The 27272-nt window shown below is 39.4% G+C and overlaps 1 protein-coding gene across 1 annotated transcript; it reads left to right on the top strand.

Moving 5' to 3' along the window:
• The first annotated feature begins 23272 nt into the window (after nucleotides 1–23272).
• Nucleotides 23273–24118, top strand: LOC131429119 (uncharacterized protein K02A2.6-like). Its single transcript, XM_058593167.1, has one exon. The coding sequence runs from the start codon at nucleotides 23273–23275 to the stop codon at nucleotides 24116–24118; it is 846 nt and encodes a 281-aa protein (XP_058449150.1).
• The last annotated feature ends 3154 nt before the right edge of the window (nucleotides 24119–27272 follow it).

Here is a 27272-nt window from a genome sequence, read left to right as displayed (position 1 = left end):
AAAGAAAAGGGTTTCCAACTTGTCGTCTATCTGGTAGTGCGTCAAGTCGGGACAGAGAAATCGTCTATCTGGTAGTGCGATTTTCTGTAGAGGTATTGCGTCTATCTGGTAGTGCGCGAAACCTCCTCGTAAATAACACTGCACTTAGTTAAAAGGTCGGATAAGCCGAAAAGACACCACAAATTGTCGCCTATCTGGTAGTACGTCAACGGGACAGAAAACTCGTCTATCTGGTAGTGCGAATTTTCTGTAGGAGTTTGCAAAATCTCCTTGCTAAAGACTCACTGATCACTTAAAAAAAAGGTTTGTGTTACTCACGGTTTTGCTGTCGTGTCCTGTGTAGGCCGGGCTGACGATGCTGGTTACTCCAGGTGTTGCTTGCGGGGGGATCCTCAACTCTGTGGCGATGAAATCATCTACGTGCCACCGATGCTTTGTTCTCTTCGTATGAACGCGGCGGAATCACTGTAACTACGTTTTCGTGTTCGTAATTTTTCCACTTAATCACAAGCAATCACTCAGCCGACTCCGGACGGCTGCGCCAATAAAAAGATCACACGCGGTGGTCTTTAAAAAAAAACTTTTTATTCCTTTAATTAAATTTACATTTAACACTATGCTATGCTAACTGAACTCGTCGCGCGATTGAAACTGAATGTATGCCCTACCTATCGAGGTTCTACTTAATGGTTCTAATTGCTGATCATGCTATATTGGCCTGGGGGTGAAGTCCACCGGGCTGGAATGCTTGCAGCGGCGTGTTCGAACGAGTTGGCAAAGTCCACCGGACTGTACTGCTGATGTCTGCACTTCTGCAGTGGCGTGGTCGAACGAGTTGGGCCGTTGGTGATTGATCAGTATGTAACTATATGATGTTAGAACTAAACACCATGCGTCTCCATCGGATGATGGCAATTGTATGGATACGCATGGTTTTATTTTTTTAAAGTCTGATATTATATCCGTCCACATTTTTTTAAAAATCTGAAAAAATACAGTGCCATATACTCATAAATGATTTATTTTTGATGAAAAATCTAGAATGGTACCAAAATTGTAAGAGCGATTAAAAAAAATTCGAAAATTTTGAACATATTTTTTCCCATAAAATACATTTTGAAAAATTCTGAAAAGAATCAGAAATGTTTCCCATAATTCCTAAAATATTCCTGATTTTTTTTTCAATTTTTTGCTGAAGAGGTTTTTGAAAAATTTAAATAAAATGAAAATCAGAAGAACCACCCTAACTCCACCAATACGGTAGTTCTAGAACGAGCGTAAAATTATTGAAATCGGTTGATTCATATCCGAGAAAACTGAGCCGTAATGAGATTGGTCGTTTACGTCACTTATACCATTTTATCTCCAGAACCAGAAGTAATAGCCCTTTGAACTCGATCAATGACCCAATATCAGCTTTTAAACGAGCCTGGAATCATTGTTAAAATCGGAGAAGCCATCTCAATTGAGCGGTAAAAGCAACGGGGCGGTTTATTCATAAAAGTTTCTATAAATTAATTGGATTATACATTACTACAAAACATGTCGATTTACTACATTTTTCCGTACGGGCCATTGCTTTGCAAATTATTTTACAGCACAAAAGCTTTTTCAAACACCAAACTATGTTGTCATTTGTTGTTCGCTTTTAAAATAATATGAAGAATGTTTCATTATGCAGCAAACTGTTCGTTTGTTGTGGTTTGCATTATACTGCGACTGATGAATTCTGACCTAAGTATAGTGATCAAACACATATTCATTATGTTACTAGATACAGTTAGTTACTAGAATCCGGCTTATTTATTTCATTTAGTATGGCACTCATTCTAGTTTCATCGCTTCTCTTTGTTTGTATACCGAGCTGTGAACGTACCCCGATGAGCACTCAGAGCATTAAACACAATTCTCTCGTCGGATCAAAAACGTCTCTCAGAAATTTCCTCCTCATATATCAGCAGTTTGGTAAGCGTTTTACCTTAACCGGAAGGGCCATGGAAGCTGTATCGGTTTGTGTACTCTTGCCATAAACATCATCACCACTCAAATTAGTACGATATGAGCGCGGTTCGCATTGACACATGCCTGCGGTTGCAAGCTGCTTACGAGCGATGCTTCAGTTTATGCTCGCAGGAAGGCTCGTGGCTATGCTCTAGGCTAAGGCTCTTACGTGCGGTCCCGGTTGAAGTATTATGGGCGCGCAGAGAGAAATTTATCAGTAGAACATCTAATTAGGACCAAATAACATCGTGTTCACTGCTTCTCCTGTCGTCGTAGCCGGAAATTTTTATATCGCCGCTGACACATTACTTAGACACCGCATAAACGATTGCCGGCTCAAAATGTAACGTAATTTCTGTTTGCACTCGTTGCCCGAAATCGTAAACCGACCACAAGACTACGCACTCACTAAAGATTACGTTTTACAACCGAGGGGCCGAAAGTAAGGTTCAAACAGCAGAGGGAAAGCAAAATTTTGATTAAATTTTGATGACTAACACGAACGGACGACAAGCATAAACCAAGACGAATCGTAAAATCCTGGCAAAACTTGCCAAAAGTAGTACATCTCGAGTATGGTTGGGATTTGATGAGGAGAAATTTGAACACGTAGGTCATGGCTCGCACAGTCCTACGCTACAACAAATGGCCACCGAGGGGCAACAGCTGAGAAAGTGTTTCAAGTTGAAATTTTAAACAGCACTATCAAATTACGTGACGTTCGCTCCTTTCGTCAGGTGAGTAGGTGGTTATCCAGAGGCAAAAGTAGAACACAATGGATGCATGTATTCGAGAATTTCGACAGAGTTGATGAATGTTATTCAGTATCCATGCTTTTCGGGGGGAATTACATGTCAAACATCGAAACGATAGTCAATCGAATTCTGTTGTTGTCAGGATTGAATTGAAATCCTAATTTGATTTCAGTTTACGATTGAATGTGTACGAATGGTAATAGTAAAACGTTAACATGGCGGCCAACGACACTTTTGCGATTCACCAGTCCAGGGGATCTTTCTTCAATTCCTTTGTCTAATTTTGTTAACTGACGGCAAGCCACTTCCGAGTTGATGCTTTAATTCGCGAATAATAACTCAAAATGAACGGAACGTTCTTGATTCCACCAAACAGAGAGTAGTGATTTGATAAATACGGGCTTTTGGTGTGATTTGTGTTGGCTCCACTGTTTTGTTCAAGAGTCTGTTTTCGCTCCACTTTATGGTAAACGATCCATTTTTCATAACTATTTTCTTTAAAACGAATAGTTTTTGTTACGTTTTAGAAATTAATAGCAGATATTGTTGCGTTCAGTGTGAACCGTAACCTTAACCATCTGAACGTTTGAGCCCTAAACTTGGTACTATTCTACACAGCAACAGTTTAATAAAAAATTAGAAGATTTAAAAGTTCTCTTATTATTTGACCAATTTAAATAATTAGTATGATTTACTGTGAACTTTGATAGCTCGAAAATATTCCACAGTACTTGAAAGTTGATAGTTCATCAGTACATGTGTTTTTATTTTCGTAGGAAATTCAGCGTGGAAGAAAACCTTCTAAAACCGCAAAACAATCCGACATTTGTAGAAAAATTTTTTAATGGAAAACCGACACAAGGTCCGAACAATGGCGCATTCTTTTACATATCTAGCACCACTGCTACTAGTTTTTTCTAAATAAATGCGTTTATTTCATAGGTAATATACGTAAGTTTTTCTTCGCCTTGGCATCCACAATACATAGTACTTTAAACCTAACACATTTCGAATATCATATTAGTATGTTGGTATTCATTAGGTAATCTAAACTCTGTTTTTATCAATCGATTTGCTATTATAAATTACATTAAATAAAATACATTTATTTTATGCATGACCTTATAACTATTTCAGGTTTGTTTGTATCAGTTCATCACTTTTATTCAGTATCATATAGTTGACTATTGGTTGAACTCATGGAAGAGAAAACAGTCTAACATAAAATAAAATTTAAATAGGAACTCCAATGAACTTAATGAAATGATAGAGAAGTTTCGTGTCAGGAAGATCACGACAAGCAAGAATGTCGCGAACTGGGACATTGGATAGTCTACCTTGAGTACGCAAGGAATTTATTAGTTGAGATCTCACATCACGATACTTCACGCATGTTCAAACAACATGGTCAATATAGCGATAACCTTCGCCACAAGCACAATGATTATTCTCGGAAAGTCCAATTCGAAGGAGATGTGTATCTAACGTGTAGTGATTGGACATGAGTCTGGACATCACACGAATGAAGTCCCTACTTACATCCAGTCCCCTGACCTATGCCTTTGTCGATATTTTAGGAATAATTGAGTGCATCCACCGACTCAGATCGTCTTTATCCCAAAAGGCTTGCCAGCTGGCAAATGTTCTTTGCCGAGACGCGCTATAGAATTCGTTGAAAGCAATCGGTCTCTTATAAATTTCACCCTCAATAGCACCACGTTTGGCTAAAATATCGGCTCTTTCATTGCCCGGAATGGAGCAATGAGCCGGGAACCTAACAGTTTCATTTTGCCCGAGAAAAACGGTTCATTTTTGCCAGCAGCGTTTGAGCGAATGGCTTCGATTGCACTCAGACTATCTGTGAAGAGAAAATAATGACTGGGAGATAATGTGACGATTACACTCAAACTATAATGAACTGCTGCTAACTTTGCTATATAAACAGATGCAGGTTCTTGAAGCCTAAATGAAACCGAAACATTATTGTTGAACATATCAAACCCAGTAGTCTCTTCAATTCGTGATCCGTTCGTGTAAAATATTTTCTCAGAATCAATATGCCTAAACTTACTTGTAAATATTTATGGGATTTCCATCGAGCGTAGGTGTTCCGGGATTCCACGCACTTCACGCTGCGTAGATGTGTCGAAAAATAGAGTTGAGTCAGGGACATTTAGGAGGGTGTCACGGATAGAAATATATCTTGAAGGGTTGATTTCCTGTGACATATGTTTAAAATATACTGTGAAAGACCTCCCGCCAGAACTTCAAGACTCATTGTATGTGTCGAACGCATGTAGCGCATGAATTTGCTCAAGTTTGGTAATATGCGAGTTGGCAGCGGAACGAAAGCAAACGCATCCATATTCCATCACTGAAAGTATCGTTGTCTGATACAATTTTATTAGATCTTCCGGATGAGCACCCCACCAAGATCCTGTTATTGTTCGAAGAAAATTTACTCTTTGTTGGCATTTTGTTATCTGATACCTAATGTGTCCTCCCCACGTGCATTTGGAATCAACCCACACCCCGAGGTATTTGAAAGTCAAAACCTGTTGGATCATTCTTCCCATCATATGAAGCTGAAGCTGCGCGGGATCATGCTTTCTTGAAAAGACGACCAGCTCTGTTTTCTCCGCAGAGAATTCGATATCCAGATGAACAGCTCAAACGGACAAGTTATCTAAGGTATCTTGCAATAGTTTCTACAGATCAATAGCTTTGGGTACAGTAACTGAATCCACGCCATCATCTGCCAATTGTCTTAGTGTGCATGGGGTTACTAGACAGCTGTCAATGTCATTCATGTGAAAATTATTGAGGAGAGGACTGAGGCATGAGCCTTGTGGGAGACCCATATAGCTTATTCTGAATGTTGCCAAATCGCCATGTGAAAAATGCATGCGTTTCTCTGACAAAAAGTTGTGCAAATAATTGTTTATAACCACTGGGAGTCCATGTTGGTGGAGCTTGTCTGAAAGAACATCAATGGAAACTGAATCAAATGCTCCTTTAATGTCTAAAAATACAGATGTCATTTGTTGCTTTTGAGCGATGGTAATTTGGATATCAGACGAAATTAATGCAAGGCAATCATTCGTCTCTTTATTTCTACGGAAGCCAAACTGAGTATCTGACTACAAACCGTTCGTCTCGACCCAAGTGTCGAGACGTCGAAGAATAATTTTTTCGAACAATTTTCTGATGCAGGACAATATTGCAATAGGTCTATATGAGTTGTGATTCGAAGAATGTTTTCCCGGTTTTGAATGGCGATAACTATCACTTGCCTTGCCTTGCCTCAATATTTTGCTCAAGAAACTTGTTCAACAATTCCAACAATTGTCTTTTTGCAAGGTCGGGCAGATTCTTCAACAAGTTGAATTTAATACTGTCCAACCCAGGAGCGTTATTGTTACAAGACATGAGTACTACGGAAAATTCCATAATTGAAAAGGGGCTATCAATGGTATCATTATTTGGAGAAGATAATAATGCTATGCGTAGGAACAGAATCAGGACAAACTTTCCTCGCCAAATCAAATATCCATCGAGTATTCCTCACTCTCATTTCCTACGTTACGATTCCTCATTCGTCTGGCCGTATTCCAAAGAGTGCTCATTGAGGTTTCTCTTGACAAACCTTCGACAAAATGTCTCCAATAGCTACATTTCTTGGCCTGAAGTATGCTCTTGTACTTGGTTTCTAAAATCAAGAATTTTTCAAAATTTTGAGGAGTTTCTCCTCCTTGTTTTAAGAACGTCTTGAAAGCATTTTGTTTCGCGTGTTTAGCATGTAAGCACTCTTTGTCCGACCAAAGGGTTGGAGGGCTACTGTTAGACGATGGACCAAGAAATCGTTTGGTTTGTGCTTGCTCTGCGGCCTCCAGAATAGAACAAACGATGAAGTCATATTCTATATAGATGGATTCGTGAAACAAAATTTCACGGATTAATTCTTTCTACTCCATTTCCAAAACAATAATCATGAATCACGGCTAGATTTTTGTGTGTGCATACCTTAGTTGAATCCAAGTATAAGTAAATTGATTTGAAATTGATTCCTAATTTCAGTGTTTCTTCTACCAGAAACTGGTAACTAGTAATTGATTTGTCAATTAACAAAATCTTCAAATTACAAGGAATTAGTCAAACTGGAACTCATTATATTCATCAACTAACATAAACCACAAATAATAATAATAATAACGTTTTAAACATAATCATGTAACTCCGAAACCGAAAGTCGGATTCAGAATACATTCATTGAGCCATAAGAACTTCCATTTGAATCTAAGCTAGTGAAAGTCGGTTGAGTGTTCACTATAATATCGAAGTGTGTTGAATTTTAGTGTTCTTAACCTCTAACCGGCTCACCGGGTTTTCTATATTTAACACTCATCTCCTGGAACCGGATCCAGGCAAAAATTTGAAGGTTTGTAAGGGAAAATAAGACTTTTAATTTGCAACTGAGTTTAGAAATGAGCTCCGTATTAAAATGTTTGACAACTATTTACTGTACTTCCTGTACCGAAAACCTTGGACGGGAGCAGCCAAAATCGTTTAATTTGGTCCTCAACTAATAAGATTTACTAAATGAAATAGATTTTATCATAGTTCCGCAAAGTTTTCACGCTCTTTGCATTGTCATTTTGTATGACGGTTTGAAATTTTTAACACTCATCACGATAAATGCCGGAAATTGGATCCTGATAAAATTTGGCAGCCACCTATGGAACTATAAAACCTGTTGTTTAAATTTATGTTTATGAAAATCATTTTTGCAATCTCCGATCAATCCCTCAGAAAGAGTTCCATTTCATAATTTTCGAACACTATTTCCAGTTCTTAAAGAACCGGAATAAATGAAGTTAGTATGTGGTAATCTATATACATATATATATATATATATATATATATATATATATATATATATATATATATATATATATATATATATATATATATATATATATATATATATATATATATATATATATATATATATATATATATATAATAATAGCTGAAAAAGTGTGTGTAGCTAATGTTCTTTGGTATGCGCGGACCGATCTACAAATTTTTTTGTTCGAAAAGTGACATTTATGCGGAGGTTTTAGGCTATAGTATATAAGGAAAGTCCTTCAGGAAAGTAGAAAAAACTAGAAAGTTGGCTCGTTTATGGAGTTCTGGAATGCTAGCTAACTGTAGAGCAAAATATGAATACTAGATTATTAATAAAATCGTTTGGAGCAAACGAGCTGCCAAAATTTCACTGAGCCTACTTGATTCACGTGTTTCTTTATTTCGAATCACATGTTCAATTAAGTAAGGGCGCCAAATGAACAGCATGCAGGTTTCCATTTTCCGATATATAAATTTGAATTCAATGTCGTGAAGTCAAATTATAGAACGAATATAAGCAAAGAAAGTGATTAACGTTTTTATAATTCGTTGCTTTCCTGAAACTCCTGAAATGTGAATCGTATCTTCACGATAGTTATAATTATTGCTGTCACAATGCACTGAGACAACAGGATTGAAGTGTGCTGGCACTTCAAATTAACACCTCTTACTCAAACACCAAAACTGTATCAGAGTTATTCGAAATTTCAAATTATTTGCATTTTAGTGGCTATGAACAGTTTCGTCCAATGTACTCGAACCAACCCGTTTGCATCCTATTATTGAATTTCATCGATGGAACCGAGATTTGGGAACTCATCGACATGTTTTACCTATTCGAATGATTCACTCTCTTGCTCATAAACTGTCAAACTGATTTTGGTTGTATTTTGCTTGGATCATTTGGGACTGCAGGAAAAATCTGCTTTAAAGTGCGAGGTGTACGTGTATTCTGGGGAAAAATGTTGAGATCGAATCAAAAACAATTGTCAGATGATTCGTTTTTACGGAACATTCTACCATTTGACTTTACTGATCGCGAGCAATCATGAGGGTCGATCGATTATTCTGACTTAAGAGTATTCGGAATAATTTCTATCCAAAGATAATTTTTGAGCTGTGAGAAGTTCACCGGGACAGCTCCTGGTGCAGAAATAAGAGGAACAAGTACAGAAGGTAAGTTCAGGAAAAAATAAAGAAGGTACAGGAACAAGTGCAGAAAGTACAAAACCAAGTACAGAAATGAGGGAAACAAGTACAGGAGGTACTGGCACAATTGCAGAGAGTGCAGAAAAAGGTACAGAATGTGCAGATGGTACAAATATAAGTACAGAACCAAATACAGAAAATACTGGAACAGGTATAGAAAGTACAGAAACAAATTCTGAAAGAAGCACAGGAAGTACAGGAAAAAACACACAAGTTACAGAAACAAGCACACAAAGTACAAAATAAAGTGCAGATAATAAAGTAACAAGTACAGAAAAAAGTTTAAAGTTCAAAAGTTAATCGCAAACGTTGTCGAGGCAACAATTTTGAATGGCAAATTAGAAGAAGAAAAAGTATTTATTCAACGCATTCCAATTATGCCCACTGATATGACATTTCAATATTAACGTCATTTTCTAATCAGTTTAACTTTTGTGTTACCGTCAATCATCGTTAGGGGTTTTAGCGTGGGCAGTCGTTATCAGTCTGTAGCATGAATTTAGAGTTTTTTTTTGTCGTTAATACGACTTACTTTACTATGGGGTGCCTTTTCAAAATTTACCCTCTGAGAGAGTGATAAGTTTTTGATCATGAATATCTCTTGTTGTATCTAACGAATCAACATAATTTTTGCTACACGCCATCGAAAATATGATCACAATTTTATGGTAAAATTATCAGTTGTGTGACATAATCTCAAATAATTCAAAATTGAACTTTTCTGAAATGTTTGGTACAAACGAGTATCAAAAGGGATAATCCATAAGGCGCGTTTGCCTTGCTCGTATTTTTGAAGCTCATAGCTCAGTGATCTGTGAAAGGATTTATATAATCTAACTACCAATAGAATCGAAATTTTTCAACTTAAACGTGTATAGCAAAAGCATTGAAATATTTCAATAGTACACTATTGAAAAACCTGTCTCATTTGACCCATGTCAACTCCAACCAATCAGAACGCGTTCTGAGGAAGAGAACAAAATATCTGCTGCTGGACAACAAATCGTTCGAGAAAAATGTTCCGAAAAGTTGTGAATATCGTAGTGAGTTCCTCAATTTGGTCCTTCTGAATGCTAGAAACGAATCCCTACAGCATATTAATAGTTTCTTTCAATAAATTATGCAACTCCGAAATGAAATAATCGACATTAAAATTTTGTATGCGGCTGTTTTTATAGCCGTTAGGACCGCCCATTAGTGAAAAAGCTACAAACGAAATCAGGTAAAAAAAAGCCTCTCAACAAAAATTGGATCAGTTTGGATTCTATCGCCACTGCGAGCAGATGTATTTTGTGTCGTTTGCAAAGCTAATTTCGCTTCCGACAAGAGCGATTACGTCACAGCTGCCAGTCATTTACATTGGTGAAAAAGCAACGGTGGAGAGCATTACACAAAATCAGCCGTTCTAAGGGCTCTAAAAGTTTTCCAAAGAATTATTAGGACTTGTTGTTCACAAATCGTAAGGAAATATCCTCAGTTTAGTGCAAATTTAGAACAGTTTGGTTAGATTTTTGCACTTTTCGCTGTGTGAAATTCACAGTAATCGAGATCACGTGAAGCCTTCTTTGTTTTTGCGTAAAATGTGGAAAAGGGAAATGCTTGCATAATTCATACAATTGATCAACTAATTGATATTCGGAAGTGTTAAGGAACATGTCAGTTGTTTTCGTATTCACGACATCCAGTTATGTCTCTGACATTACCCACCCGCCTTTTTCAGATGGTAAATTGTACGCTGCCTGTTCGCGTTTCGGCAAACAATCGATTTTATATATTTTGTCCTGTTGTCCGCGATATAAAAAGATTGGGGCCACTATCATAGACCATTATAATGATATTTTTCTTAAATTATAATAAAAATTTATCAGTAGTTTTGATTTTCCACATCTAATCTAATATTATTGCGCTACAAAGTGTGCAAGAGTCCGCTAGTTTCTGTATAAAATGTTCAAAACGACGAATGTGACAATGAGAGATTCTCTTTGTTTACTTTCTCTTTCGATTATAGCGTAATATTCCTGCTTTTTTCGGTAATTTCTTCAGTGCAGATTCAAAGATGATAACTTTAATTATTATTATCGGTAAATAATTGGAGTGAAGGATTGCTAAGAGTACCATAATAATCGAAAGAGAAAGTAAACAAAGAGAATGTCTCATTGTAACATTCGTCGTTTTGAGCATTTCATACAGATTTAGGGTTTTTTGTGCTGTAGGTGCATATTACCGATTTTATCATATCTTTACGTTTCGTCTTAGACTCGTCAGTGCAAAGCAGTTCAAATTGAACTGCTGGATGCATAACTCGGCAGTTCAATTTGAACTGCTCTGCACTGACGAGTTAAAGCCGAAACGTAAAGAAATGATGAAGTTAGTATATTTTACAATACGATTTTGCAGACATTTTGTGTCCAATTTCTAGAATTCATATCATTTGCACGCTCACTTATGAAAAAAATCTATTCAAATCAAAAATTCTACAACAATCTGCGAGTAATTCCGGAACCAGGAATAAATTTTTAAATTCAGGAATTTTTGATACGATTCCAGGACCTTTCATTTGAATCTAAGTTTTCTGATAATCGATTCATTCATTTCCGAGAAATGTAAGGGCCCATAGAAAACTGTAACTCCGGATCCGGATATCGGATTCAGATAAAATTAAGGGATACTTTTTTTGCATAAGAATGTCTCTAAATGTCTCAAACATTTATGAAACGTCGAGTTTGGTGTAGCCTCAAAAAGTTGAATAAAAAAAAACAAATATTACCAAGTTCCAGAGATGACTTAAAAAATATTGTACGAGATAACAGTAGATTTGTACGTTTCGTGAACTTCTAAAAAAACAAGAAACTTCTATAAAACAAGAAACAACTTTAAAAATTCGCATTAAAGAACGCATAACTAAGCTTTCAAAGCATAAGAAAGACACATAAAAACCGTTTTGCTCAAAAGAAAGTTTTTAGAGCGACTTTTAACTTTTCTATATACTGCCCATACTCGTATATCAGTCCCATATGAATTTTGGCCATTTTTGAGTTACACCGGCGGATAAGGTCTATTTTTACCCTACTTTCAGAAATTGCAAAAATAATCTGGGGTTAGTTCAGTAAAGTGTGGAAAAAATATCACGTCGGGTTTGTCCCATATGTAAAGTACTCGCATATCAGTCCCACGCATTAAAAAGCATATTTTAGTACCCAAAAAACGTACGTGTTGTATAATTTTTTTTCAGGCTGCTGAGCCAGTATTTAGCACTGGCAGAGCATGCTTAAATTCCGCTAATGTAATGCCATTTTTGTTTTTAGCACTGCACATGTGTAGTGGAGCACCGACTGTACTCGCTCCATCTTGGGTGTAATCAAGGTATCATTTCTATCCTACACCGGTGTAGTAAAGCAAAGTCTTGGCATTACATTCCTTTTGTGGAATTTGGCCTTTCTGTTTCAACAGACTTCGCAGCCGATTCTTAGTGTACAGAATCATTGCATGGCTAGTACTATGGATCCGGTGTAGTGCCACCGTTGAAAACGAAAACGTTATAAGATAAACTGTCTTTGAATTGATCTTTGGATACAGGAAATGTTTGTTTGCTAAAAAAGAGTGTATCATAGTATGGAGTTTACATAAAGTAGGTAACTAAAACAAAAAGAAGCCATGTGAATCGAAACTCCATGTATTCACAGATTTAAGTACGCTTAACAGGTAAGTATACCCAAAAAAACTTTTTGCCCTTCTTTGATTAACAGTAGAATTACAGTACTACTACAGTGTACTGGTTAACACTGAGCTTTAATTGAAAATAATCAGTTGATTGCATGTCCAATACATCGACTTTTTTCTTCGCTTTCTATACAGTTTTTACAAATTCTGGGTATGTTACTGGCTGATTCTGACGCATCGCCTTCTCCACAGCAGCATGGAAGGAATCGGCTGCCATAAATGTATGACCTGGGTCAAAATATTTTAGTTTTATCTCTTTCATCTGAATTGACGGTGAGTTGATCAGCTACACCAGTTGAAGAAACAGTCCCCAGTTTTTGTTTTGTGCCGCGCAATTATCAACCCAAAAAGTAATCCTGTTCATTTCAGTGCATAATTACTCGATAAAAACAACTGAAAATGTCATTGGCTGTCCTGCCCGTAACAGCTTCATTCCACAAGCATGCGATAACTGTATTCGATTTTGCATAATCTCCGACAGGTTTCATTAAACGTCAAAAGACGTTGGGAGAAAACTACAGTCTTAAACCCTTCAAGACGGGGCAGTTGGATGGCCTACAAAAACAAATACCAGATTAATTTATCTCAAACAATGTAACTATATTTATGTGCTCAAAATGTATCCTATATTCGAACACCTTCGCTACAATGAAATTTACAGAATCAGTGAAATGTGTTGGCTGAAACCATAGAATGAAAACTAGTGCATATTATTGATATCATAATACTGAAATAGTCGAAGAAATTTACAGAATTGTGTAATACCCATTTGAATGCGGTGAATCAAAGTATGATCTCACTATTTTACTATTAATATTAATGTATTCGCCTTTTGCAGATCCACTTTTGCTAGTACTATTTCGTTCGATTTAATTTCTTGACCATCTGCGCGATATGCGTCTCTTGACTGCTTAGCAAGCTTCAAGTGTTTTTCGTACTTTTCGCAGACAGAACAACCATGACTTGAATCAGTATCTTTATGGTTTGATCGATTTTTATGTTGCTTAGCTATGGTGCACTTTTCACATTCTTCTTGACCAAGCTTGACAAGTGAAATGTTAAGTTCCTTGATAATTCTAGAGAAGAACGTGTAGCTAACTGTCAACATAGGGTGAATTTCTTGGTAATGATTGTGCATTTCTTTCATGATGATATCTGAGGGTAGGTAAAGTCTATTTGGAGCATGCTCACGCCGATAATGTGAAACTGTGGGGTTGTACAATATAATGTGCGCTTTTACAGGATCCTTCTTCGCAACACTTGTGCCATACTTTCCTCGTTGCTTCTGCATGGCTACTCCTTCCACATCATAATGTAGACATCGATATATTATATTTCTGTTGAAACATATTTTTCAAATTTTGTTATGAATTTATTCAATTGTTTTACCCGCAATGCTTCCCGTATCCAATGGTGTTAAGAAAAAATTCTCGGCAAACTTGCACGACGGTTTTGTCGGGTGATTCAAGGGAGAAGCGATAAGTATATAATTTACGAGGATCGTTTAATTTATGATGATAACTGTTTCTCGTTCTCATAGGTTTACTCTTTCGCGAATAAAAGCCACTTGACCATTTTGGTCCATATTCCAGAATGCTTGATGAATATTGATTTGATCGTTTTTCGATATCCCATTAGTACAATTTTTCCGACAGTTACAATGCATAAAATTAGGGGGATGTAAAATGCGGCGCTTCTTTGCAGAAACCAGCTTACGATATTCCATTTTGGATATTTTGCGTTTCGATCGCAACTCCTCGCAAAAATAGCTTCCTTCAGAATCAAACGTTTCAGCTCTTTTGCCATCACTTTGACCAAAACCTACAAAATCACTGTTTGAGCTGTCTTCTGTGGAAGTGTCTCCACCATACAATTTAATTGCATCAAGAGCTGACATGATATAATAAACTTAAATAAATCGAATGATTAAAACATTAAACTTGAAATTTTGCCACGTGCGAAAAAAGCATAGCATGCTAAGATGGGACTGGTATGCGAGTATCTTTTTGTTCTTCAACAAAAGTACTCGCAAATGGGTCCCATCTTGTTGCGTAACAGATTTTACATAAACGAATGACAAAATATGCAATATTTCATTCCAGATGAAAAGTTTATAATGTAATCCATGTATGTGATTCAAAAGTACAACGGATTAATCAACACAGTGGCGGAAAAAAGCGAATTATTTCCGAAATATTTATTCATCTTTTTCTCAACTTGTCGATTTTCAATATGGGACTGATATGCAAGTATGGGCAGTATAAGGAAGGCCTAAATTTTTATGCCTCGCTCCATCTGAATGCTCAATAATCGCGTTAAAACATCCAAACTCATCTATTCATTGCATGTGACCGAATTGACCAGGCAGCATATAAGGATTAGGAAAAACATATACTGAATTGAATCAACTTAGGACATTGGCATTTAATTGACACTCGTTGCATACGCTCTGATCAACGAATTCATTTGAAAACTAAATGCAAGGAAAATCTGTTTGCTTTGATGTTACCGCTTGTACAGACACAGTCAATTAATTGACTCGTTCAATAGTTTGCTGATTTGACAAATTCACGCTTACGATCACCAATATTCAATATTCAACTTATAGCATTACGCACAATGCATCTACTGATAAACGAAATCAGAACTTTGTCTCTACAACAGGATTTAGACCATTCATACGTCATTAGTGTCATTTTCGCTTGATGCCAAACCTAGCCCAGTTTTCACACTAATTGCTGTCAACCCATTTATTTGAAGCCAGTTTCGAATCTAGTTTGCTCAGATGTGAATTTTTATTATTTTCAACTTAGCAGACCACTGAACTGGAAAAATGTGTTCACTATTTTTCGAAAAAGTAGCAAATCTTTGCACATGCTTCCTTAAGAGCAAGCTATTGAATTGCATATTTTTTCACACGCCATCCTGTAAATCCGAAACCGGAGATCCGATGCATATGAAATACAAAAAAATATAGAGCTGATTCGAATTTTACCCTTACGATATGACTATTTTCGGAACGGATTTGATAAGTACATGCCGAAAATCGATGTTTTGAGTCGTTCTGAAATCCAAGACGGCGGCTTGCGTTATATCGGTATTACTTGGAAACCCACATTCTAAGAGTTTTAAGGAATATCAACTACCCGAAAGTCGCCACGCCACACCTCACAATCTCGGTAACGACTAGAAAATATCGTAGCCCTTAAAAAAAACATTATAGCTGCATTATTTAAAGCCACCTAGTAGAATGAAATCGCTTGCCTTTGTGCTTTTTAATCACATCTTCCGTAAGTCGGAGGATTATTTTCGATTTTCTAAATTGAGCTGATTTCTGGTATTCGCAATATCACTGTCATAAATTTATTTTGTCATATTCAATAACACCAACAACACAGCTTGATTCAGCTACGAAAGCTGTGTAGATTGGCACGCACCGATAATAACATTCGCTCGACATTTCCCGGATATTCGGAAATGTTTTTGCTGTCAGTGACAGACGCCTTTTAATGTCAACCGAAAATTATCCGGTTGTCTTAAAAATAGCACGTTTCGCACATATACCAAGAGATATACTACACTCAACCCGCGCGGCTTGAAATAAAATTAAAAAAGTCACATGTCCCTGAAAATTGGAAAATGCGTGTGTCTATTTATAGCCTTTACCCGTTCACTAAGTGCTCCTGTGAGCTAACAGAAAGGGCTCATTATAGCGTTACCAAAGCAGATGGTTGGTTATGCGTGGGTTAAACTTTTGTAGCTATCTGAAAATCAGGTTTCCAGAGTGGAAAAGTTATTTCCGAACAAATTGAGACCTTGTAGCGTGACCCGAAATTCGTACTTCAACTCGAATTGTGTACATGTTCGATAATTTGCCGAAAAGATGCATACCAAGCAGGGAACAATTTGCGGTAACTTTTGTTTCTAAGTGCTGTTGTAGCAATCACGTGGTTTCAATTAAAAAGTTTGCTTCCGTCACTTCGATATGGTTGCCTAGCTTATCGATTAAGCTTTCTTTCCCTACCTAAAGTTGGAAGAAGGAACATCGGGCGGCAATTTAGAATGCGCCGCTTGCGTAGATGCCGATTGCCTATTCTCTCCAATTCTGTCTCTCTTTGCTGTATCGTGACCTTTGGACTCGCGAAGCGACGATGCGACTTACTTTTCATGTTCTTGATATTCAAACATTGACCCGAAGTTCGTTGATTTGGGGATATGAGACGGTTAGATGTGGACTACTAAAGGGAAAACGAGAATTCGGTTCGGTTCTGAGTAGTCCAATATGGGTTCGTAATGCGATTTCCGGTTTCTTAAATCCAAAATCTCGTATCTGAGGATTAACAGTTTCTCTGATCAATCATTTCAATTTGATCAGTGGAAGAGATCAGAGTGGTTAAATTTGTGTAGTTCGTGTTCGAAACAGGTTAGTCTTATAACATGAGACTTTTTTTAAAGCAGGCAAAGTTACAGAGTTTATTTCAAATAGGTATTAGCGCAGTTAGGAGTTAGTTGAAAGTGCGGAGACTTTGCGTGCAAGTGCGAAGACCATCAAAAGGTAATAAAAAAGGTTAACGTACGGCGTGTAGACAATAGCTTACAATGTCGATCAGCCGTACGACGGCTTTTAATTTCAGATTTTGCGCTTGGTGAAGCTACAACCGCACCGCCAGCAAAGTTCATCCGTCCTCCTGCCACCACGCCTGATCCATCTGCTCGTGACCGTATGGTTAGTTACCATCAAAACGAAGGACACAACGATTCCACGTGTCATCTGCGGCCATCGCAAATTCGCCGCGTGCCGGACTCTGCTCCGTTTTTTGTTGCTGGTATGCTGTTTTGAGGTCCAACACTACCAGCAGTTACCCTTCAACCCGAGGACCTCACCCGGAGAATCTGCGCTAGGAAGCGCAAATATCGACAGCGACACATCTGCGCGGAATTAGTACCGTGCGCAGCAATACGACGTAGCAGGTAGCAGAAAGAAGGCTGGTCGACTAATAAGAGTGAGTAAACGCCTAAACCCCTGCGCAGGGTGATATAAAAGCTCCGAAATTATAGTACAGTCCAGAATCTCCACCCGCACTTGCTAGGGCCCTGAACCGGGAAATAAAAAATGTAATTTTTTTTGTATATAGGAAATGTAATTAGGAGTAAGTTAGGATAATATATGTAGTGTGTCGAATTAATGTTCGAATATAGTTTAGTAACTAGGAAATTCGAATAAATGTTCGAATTTAAATAGAAACCGTTAGGTGTTTGTTGGTCGAATAAATGTTCGATAGTGATTCACGTTCTTAAGATTATGTGTTGTCATTTGAAGTAATATTCCGGTAGTTTTGTCTCTTTAAAGGGTCTCTGGTTCGCGGTCGTTTCGTTAATAGTTTGTGTTTCAGTACTCTGGGTTGGACTGCTCGGGAAAACAGTCCCCACTCTGGTTTCTTCGCTGGCTATTATTTGGTTGTTCTTAGGGGTTCTGCCAGTGAGGAATCTGCGAGTTGGTTGGGAAAATCGGTTGTTTATTCGCGGATTCGTTAGGTGATTATTAGGGATCGACCTTTGACTCGGAGTACCCTTTGATGTTTGCGTCTTCCGTTTCGTTTTCCCCAAGATTATTGTAATCTGACCCGCTCTGAGGCGGAGTTTCTAGTCGGGCAACCTTGAACGTGACAAGTGGTCCTCGTAAGAGGTGGCGCTTAAGCCACTTGTTCGTAGATCTGGGAAACGATACAGCAGACAGTTCCGTTACACCGTAGTGCACGCTACATTTTGGCGCCCAACGTGGGGCCACGTTTCTAGGGAATTCGGAAAAAAAAATCAGATATAGATATAGTTTTTTTTTATTAATACATAAGGTTCACGTTATTATTTGCATTTGTTTCCATCATACATTTTTTGTTGTTGCAATATACTCTATTTTCTAATAATAATTCCTTTTCTAGCTTCTTTAATAAAATTGAGTTCGGTACGTTGTCGGTACATATATAAATATATTTAAAACAATCATAATAGTTGTGGTGGTGTTGTGTTATTTCCATTCTACGTTTATACACTATTTTGATTATGACCAATAAATACCCTCACGCGGATCATCTGACCAATGAGGAGGTAGATTATGAGTTGGTCATACGGGGTAGAACGGGGCAGGTGAAAGATGAGCCTGAAGCCAAATACCGGCTATTGAGGAATTTATTTTATGAAGATGCACGGGAGAATAGAGATTATCCTTCTCCGTATACCATTGATCAGGAATTTGATTACATTTTGGGAAAATTAGAGATTTTGAGGGGAATGTTGGACAAAGGACCCGACGATAGAGTTACGTCGCGTCTAAAACATTTTTTACTGCGAGTAGCGCGATGTAAGACTCCCGATTCGTCGTCCGAACGAATGCAGAGAGAACTCTTACACGAGATACGGGCCTTGTTGAACAGAACTAATGGACGGAAGATAACTGAAGGAAAACAGAGTAGAGAGTTGGCTGCCGACACTCGTAGAAGCGATTTGTTGTCCCAACATGAAGAATTAGAAGTTGTGGAGGACATACTGGGAGCGGAAGGACGAGACGACCAGCAAGATCTGACGAAGGGAACTTATGATCGTTTTGGCTCCAATCAAGGTGCGATCAAGAAGCAGTTGGAACGGACACCCGAACAGGTGTCACGGGTGGAATCTAGCCAGCAACAACAAGCATTGCTGAGTCGAATCGCTGAACTGGAGAAGGAATTATCGGAGACTCGCTTGTCCGCATCAGTAACTGTAGTAGATAGGCACTCTGAGGGAGAAAATCCAGGGGAGCCACTCGGGTGGCGTTCCTCGAGACCACTTGGCTCGCGAACCGCTAGCTCGATGCCGGTTGATCAACATATTAGCCCTCCTACTACCAACCTTCGCCAGATGTCCAGATCCTTTATCTCGCGGAACGCTCGGTCCACGTTCATGGAAGGAGCCATCTATTCTCATCCGGGTATGGACCGTACAAACTTAGATCCTCCGCAACAGTTTCGCAGCGGTTGGTCCTCCGGTTACGTTCGAAGTACTCCAAAAGATCGACCCGCCGAGAATAAAAAATGGGACCCTCCAGCGACTAATAACTTCTGCAAATATGCAGGCACTTCACACCGCGAGCGACGAGATAGTTTGGTTTCAGGTGGCTCGCGAACGTATTCCGAGGACTCCCGTCGGCAGGGCGTTGTATCCTACAACTTGGGCGAATCCTACCGTTATGCTTCGGACGAAAGTACGGATGACGAGAGGGATTGGCGTACCAGAGATCATCAACCAAGGAGAGGTAGAGAAGACCATCGACCACGGAGAGGTAGAGAAAGAGAATGGTACACCGAGGCGGATCAACCAAGAAGACGTAGGGAAAGGCGAATAAGCGATGCTGAAATACAAAACGCCGATCGACGTATGGAAAAGTGGCACCTAACCTTCAGCGGAGATGCTCGTCAACGTCCCTTGGAAGATTTTCTGCATAAAATTCGCCGATTAGCAAAAATGGACCGAGTAGCGGATGATGTACTTCTGCAACGTGTTCATACGATCCTCCGGGGAGCAGCGTACGACTGGTACCTATGCTATTCCGACGAGTTTCTCGATTGGAATGATTTTGAAGAGAAAATAAGGTACATGTTTGGGAATCCCAACAAGGATCAAGGAAACCGCCAAAAAATTTACGAACGAAAACAATTTCGTTATGAAACATTTCTGACTTTCAAAATGGAAATCGAAAGATTGAACAAACTCCTGACGCGACCGTTAGATTCGGACCGAATTTTCGAGGTTATCTGGGACAATATGCGGCCTCACTACCGATCGAAGTTGGCTTGTCGAACGGTACGTGACCTCAAAAAACTGGAATACTATGCGTACCGCATAGATGCACATGACCCAGCGTACCGCCAGACGCGAGAAGGACTATCGCGACCAGCTCATATCAACAGAATCGAGGTTGAAGGAGAAGAGGAGGATTCGTACTCATCTTATTCGGAGACCGAGGAGATAAACGCGATAGGAAGGAGGTACGATCGTGAGCGGAAACGACCCTCGCAACCGCCGCAGCAGCATAGCGTTAACCCAGAAGCAGGGAGAATAGTTCCCTTGTGTTGGAATTGTCGTGCGACTGGACACTTATGGAGACAGTGCAAAGAAGAGAAACGAATCTTCTGCTACGTCTGCGGAACTCTCGGGAAGACGACGACTACATGCGAGAACCACCCCAGAAGTCCACCGACGGACACCAAACGGTTAGTGGGAAACTAGACCAGGAATGCAACGAAGGGAACGATGGCATTCCTACGAATTTGAAAGTTCCCAGTGATTTACCTTTCGATAACCCTTTCCAAAGAGTCTGTGAAGTTAGAGTTCAAACCGAAAGCTGCCCACACATCTCTGTTAAGGTATTCGATACCGATTACGACGCTCTACTGGATTCTGGAGCCAGCGTTAGCGTTACCAATATTAAGGATATCGCGAAACGAAATGGTTTAGAACTAGAACCGAGTCCTTTAAAAATTGTGACCGCTGACAAAACCGTACATGAGAGCCTTGGTTTGTACAATTGCCGATAAGATTCCGGGGCGTAACAAAAATCATTCCAACACTCGTAGTGCCACAAGTATCCCGAGCGTTAATCCTGGGTTACGATTTTTGGAAACGGTTCGGCATTCAGCCTATGATATTGGGCGAGAACGGCTTCGAACAAATTAGTACGATTCAGGAGATCGACAGTGCAAAACCCAGTCACGAGACAGTACAGATACCGATGCTACCCATTACAACACTTCCCGTTTTGCAACAAGGTGAGCCGGATGAAACTCTGGATATCCCTGCTTTGGAGTTGCCGGAAGCTTCGAGAACCACACCGGAAACCATCGAAACAGAGCACGAATTGACACAAGGAGAACGTATACAACTCGTGGAAGCAATTAAGTTGTTCCCGTGTACTACCGAGAATCGGTTAGGGAGGACATCTCTATTGCAGCATGAAATCGTGTTGCGAGACGAGGCCAAGCCAATACGAACGCCTTTATACCGTTGTTCCCCGGCTGTACAGGCCGAAATGGAAGCAGAACTGGAGAGATATAGACGGATTGATGCCATCGAAGAGTGCACCAGTGAGTGGGCAAGTGCCTTAGTTCCCGTTCGGAAAGCGAACGGAAAGCTTAGGGTATGTCTTGATTCCCGACGAATAAATGCGTGGACCAAAAAGGACTCCTATCCGATGCGCAACATGGGAGGTATATTTCACCGCCTGGGTAAGGCTACCTATTATTCGGTTGTGGATCTGAAGGATGCGTATTTCCAAATTCCGTTGAAAGAGGAATGTCGGGATTATACCGCCTTCAGAACCCCACAAGGCCTGTTCCGTTTTAAAGTTTGTCCATTCGGGTTGACAAACGCCCCGTTCACGATGTGCCGCTTGATGGACCGCGTAATTGGATTCGATCTAGAACCTAATGTTTTCGTATATCTTGACGACATCGTAATTGCAACGAAAACATTTAGCGAGCATGTGCGACTTTTGCGCATTGTGGCGGATCGCCTAACCAAAGCCAACCTTACGATTTCTCTTGATAAAAGCCGTTTTTGTCGAAAGCAGGTAACTTATTTGGGTTACTTGCTTACGGAGGACGGAGTGTCGATCGACAACAGTCGCATTTCTCCAATTCTCGATTATGCTCGACCAAGAAACGTAAAGGATATACGCAGGCTGTTAGGGCTTGCAGGATTCTATCAACGTTTCATTCGAGACTACAGCCGAATTGTCGCTCCAATATCTGACCTGCTTAAGAAAGCGAAAAATAGCTTCCGATGGACTGATGCGGCCGAAAATGCGTTTGAGGAACTACGAACGGCTCTTATATCCGCGCCAATCCTTGGAAACCCTGACTTTAATCTTCCATTTACGATCGAGTCGGATGCTTCTGACAATGCAGTTGGAGCAGCCCTTCTGCAACAACAAAACGACCAACAGAAGGTAATCGCTTATTTCAGCAAAAAACTAAGCAGTACCCAGCGGAAATATGCTAGCGTGGAGAAGGAATGTTTGGGAGTATTGTTGGCGATCGAACACTTCCGTCACTACGTCGAAGGCACTCGGTTTAAGGTGGTCACCGATGCGCGTAGTTTGCTCTGGCTCTTTACCATCGGGGTAGAATCCGGGAACGCCAAACTGCTAAGATGGGCCCTTAAAATTCAGTCTTATGATATCGAGCTGGAGTATAAGAAAGGTAAAAATAACATTCTAGCGGATTGTCTTTCTCGATCGGTGGAGACCATCTCACTTCAGCAGGCAGATCTGGAATATCGGAATCTTGCAACGAGAATCTATAAAGAACCCACCAAATTTCCGGACTTTCGCGTGATAGATGAACGGATTTGGAAGCTCGTAAAGCAGGATAGCAAAATAGAGGATGCACGATTCCAATGGAAAAGTTACCCTCCAATGGCTGAACGAGAAGAGTTAGTTCGCGATGTACACGAGAGCCCACCTGGGTGCAGAAAAAACACTGGCCGCTTTGAGGGAACGGTATTATTGGCCGAGGATGAGTAGCGAAGTAAAACGTTTCTGTCGAAGATGCTTGACTTGTCAAACCAGCAAAGCCACGAACCAAAACACCACCGCACCGATGAACGAGCAAAAGAAAATCGTTCAGTACCCCTGGCAGTTTCTCGCAATGGATTACGTCGGTCCACTTCCAGCATCAGGGAAAGGTCGGAGTACTTGCTTGTTGGTAATAACTGACCTTTTCAGCAAGTTTGTAATTGTACAGCCATTTCGACAAGCTACTGCTGACTCGTTAGTCCATTTCGTCGAAAACTCGCTGTTTCTGTTGTTTGGCGTACCGGAAGTTATTCTTTCGGACAACGGAACTCAATTCGTTTCTGCTTCGTTCCGAAATCTGTTAACTCGGTACCATGTGACCCATTGGAGGACACCAAATTACCATCCGCAGATTAATGACACCGAACGAGTTAACCGAGTGATCACCACCGCCATACGTGCTTGTATCCGCAAAGACCATCGCGAATGGGCAAACAATTTACAACAAATTGCCAGTGCGGTACGGAACTCAGTACATGACGCTACGCGGTATACCCCGTATTTTGTGCTATTCGGAAGAAACATGGTATCGGACGGGCGTGAATATCGGCACCTCCGAGATGCATCTTCCACTCATGATGGGCAACTGAAAGACGACGAACGAGATAAGCTTCTAGCAGATGTCCGGAAGAACCTCAAGTCGGCCTACGAGAAGCATTCTTCGTACTACAACCTTCGGTCGAATGCCAACTGCGCTACCTACTCTGTTGGAGAACGAGTCCTCAAGAAGAATACCGAGCAATCGGACAAAGAGAAGGGTTTTTGCGCTAAGCTAGCTCCGAAATATGTGCTAGCTGTGATAAAGCGAATCGTGGGTTCTCATTGCTACGACCTAGAGGACTTGAAGGGAAAACGATTAGGCATTTTTAATTGCGCATATTTAAAAAAGCTCAATTCCCAATCGCCTTCACCTTCTTAAATGTTTGTGTTTTTATAGCTATGTACCCTCTAGTGAGGCAACAATACATCTAAGGATGTACGAAAATAATTAAATAAAACTCTGGTTTTTTCGAGCTATGTATCTCGCACTTAGTGAGTGGAGACAAATGCACCATGATGCGCAAGCTCTGGTTGCCTAACATACGTCCAACCATGCGACGTGTACCCCCACAACAACATTTATTTACTGGGGACGTGTGGTTGGTTCCGTTCAATTGGAATTCTGGAACGAGAAATCTACCTTATTGTTAGTTACTACTGCGCGTATAGCCTATCCCCTCGACCAGAAATCAGAGCGAGTTCCTGGCGTTAGTCGGAACGATGAGCTATCAATACCAGAAACTCCGAGCCAATGAGGCGTTGAAGAGGAGTACCAGCAATGAGAAGCTTAGCGAGAGTTCAAGATCGGGGATGCTTGAATGATGACCGTATAAGACTCGGATGACCTTCACAAGGTCGATGACGAGCAAACACAAGTCAATCGAGCTGGCAGTAACAACTAATGATAAGGAAAGCTTTCGTATTCCGAAAGAAATCCGCTGGAAAGTCTGAGGACAGGGGGGATTGCCTGTCGGGATTAGTTCGGTATTCTTTTCCGAGACCGAGATAGAAGAGGTGTTGTGCTATTCACAATCACCCCGAAAATTGTAAATATTTTTCCTTTCGGTGTAAATAATGTTAGTGTTTTTACACTACATCGAGTCTTAATTCTAAGTTAGTACCTAGCTCTGTAATTTATTAGATATAGCCTGCTACTTAGAACTAGATATTCATATTATTTATTTATTTATTTATATACACCTTTTTTTTTTGCACAATTATTTATAATAGGATACGCATGATTTTTTTTTGCATGCTGATTCAGATTTTTTTTCATATTGCATATTTATTTTTTTATGCTAATTTTTTTTTTTCATTATATTGCATATTTTATTTTTTTTATATGCTATTTATTTTTTTTTCGGCATGTATATAATTTTTTTTTTGCATGCTCGTGATTTTTTTTTCTGTGATATTTTTTTTCATTCTCTTTACACATGTTTTGGGTGCATAGAGTTCTGCATAAAACTTATTTAGTATAGAGATTTATTTTTTTTGTAGTTTAGTTTGTCTAAATACTAAATTACTAAATATTTACCCTGATCTATAGTGTTTAAATCCAACACTATTTACATAGGGACGGTCTAATAATCGTTGGGTCACTGTAGCACTGAATTTCTCGTGACCATTATTTTTCCTCCATGTTCGGTTGCTCCTGAAAATCAAATAATCCTATTAGATTCTGTTCAAACACTTACCTGTTATTGGAGTAAAACTCTCATTGCCGGTATCCACAGGTTTCTTCAAAACCAACTGCGTTTCAGGAAGTCCCGGGAGCGATGTCGGCTTTTCCTGGTGTATCTCCTCCTATGGATTCCTATCCTAAAACTAAAAGAAAAAAAATAATTAATAATAAACTTGCCGTCTGCTAATCTACCGTTCCGTTGATTTCTAGCCCTATTTAAATTACTTACCTGTAGAATTTAAGGAATTTAATTCCCTTCAACACAACACTACACTCCACTTCAATTGTACTGTTTACTTTATTTTGACGTTTCGTTTCGTGGCTAGGTTGGTGGTTCATTGTGTGCGTGTAATGTATGAAGCTTTTGGAGCTTTTTTATGGCAGGGTATTATTATGCTTTCTTTATGTTTCATTTTGGCCGAAACAGATTCGGTGTTAGAAACATAATGTAAAGTGGATGCATAGGGTAATGTTTATGTTGGTTCAGTATGTGTGTTCATGTGACCGAAATATATCTCGGTGTAGAAACCATGCTGAGACAATAGGAATTTTGTTGGGAGATAATTTGGCAGATTTCTCATTGACCGATGCATTTCGGTGTTAGAGTTACTGTCTTGGGTACGTTTATGGGATATTATGTTTGTTGTTTAGAGAGTGTTGTCCAGTAAAGGTTCTGGGGTTCTCTTGAAGATAAAGCAATGCGGTGAGTTAGAAGAAGGATACCTTTCCAACTTATGATTGGAGTAGTCCGGAGATCTAACAAACCTGTTACAGTTATGTTATAGTGTACTGTCATATGTGTTGTATGGGAATCGGCTTGATCTAAAATTGTAATATTTTAGATGCAATGCCATAATTTGGGAATTTATGTTTATAGTGTGATTGAGGGTGAACTGCCAACAGAGTAGCGGACGAAACGTCGAAGATGCTCCGTTTCTGTACCGATGTTGAACCTTATGACTTCAGTATTTTTTTTTTGTATATAGTAGATTAAGCTTCTAATCGTGATTGCGAGTAATATATAAGTCTTTAAATCTCTTGGCTCGATATTTTGTTGTTTGTCCAGATTACGATTACGAAAATTTGGTTTTACTCCTTCAACCAAATTTTCGTAAAAATCGCTGGGGTATTATGTAGCAATCACGTGGTTTCAATTAAAAAGTTTGCTTCCGTCACTTCGATATGGTTGCCTAGCTTATCGATTAAGCTTTCTTTCCCTACCTAAAGTTGGAAGAAGGAACATCGGGCGGCAATTTAGAATGCGCCGCTTGCGTAGATGCCGATTGCCTATTCTCTCCAATTCTGTCTCTCTTTGCTGTATCGTGACCTTTGGACTCGCGAAGCGACGATGCGACTTACTTTTCATGTTCTTGATATTCAAACATTGACCCGAAGTTCGTTGATTTGGGGATATGAGACGGTTAGATGTGGACTACTAAAGGGAAAACGAGAATTCGGTTCGGTTCTGAGTAGTCCAATATGGGTTCGTAATGCGATTTCCGGTTTCTTAAATCCAAAATCTCGTATCTGAGGATTAACAGTTTCTCTGATCAATCATTTCAATTTGATCAGTGGAAGAGATCAGAGTGGTTAAATTTGTGTAGTTCGTGTTCGAAACAGGTTAGTCTTATAACATGAGACTTTTTTTAAAGCAGGCAAAGTTACAGAGTTTATTTCAAATAGGTATTAGCGCAGTTAGGAGTTTGTTGAAAGTGCGGAGACTTTGCGTGCAAGTGCGAAGACCATCAAAAGGTAATAAAAAAGGTTAACGTACGGCGTGTAGACAATAGCTTACAATGTCGATCAGCCGTACGACGGCTTTTAATTTCAGATTTTGCGCTTTGTGAAG

The sequence above is a fragment of the Malaya genurostris genome, chromosome 2 (genome assembly GCF_030247185.1).
Source record: "Malaya genurostris strain Urasoe2022 chromosome 2, Malgen_1.1, whole genome shotgun sequence".
In the NCBI taxonomy this organism is placed as follows: Eukaryota; Metazoa; Arthropoda; class Insecta; order Diptera; family Culicidae; genus Malaya; species Malaya genurostris.
Note: the sequence above shows the minus strand (reverse complement) of the source record. Positions and strands in the feature narration are given on the sequence as shown.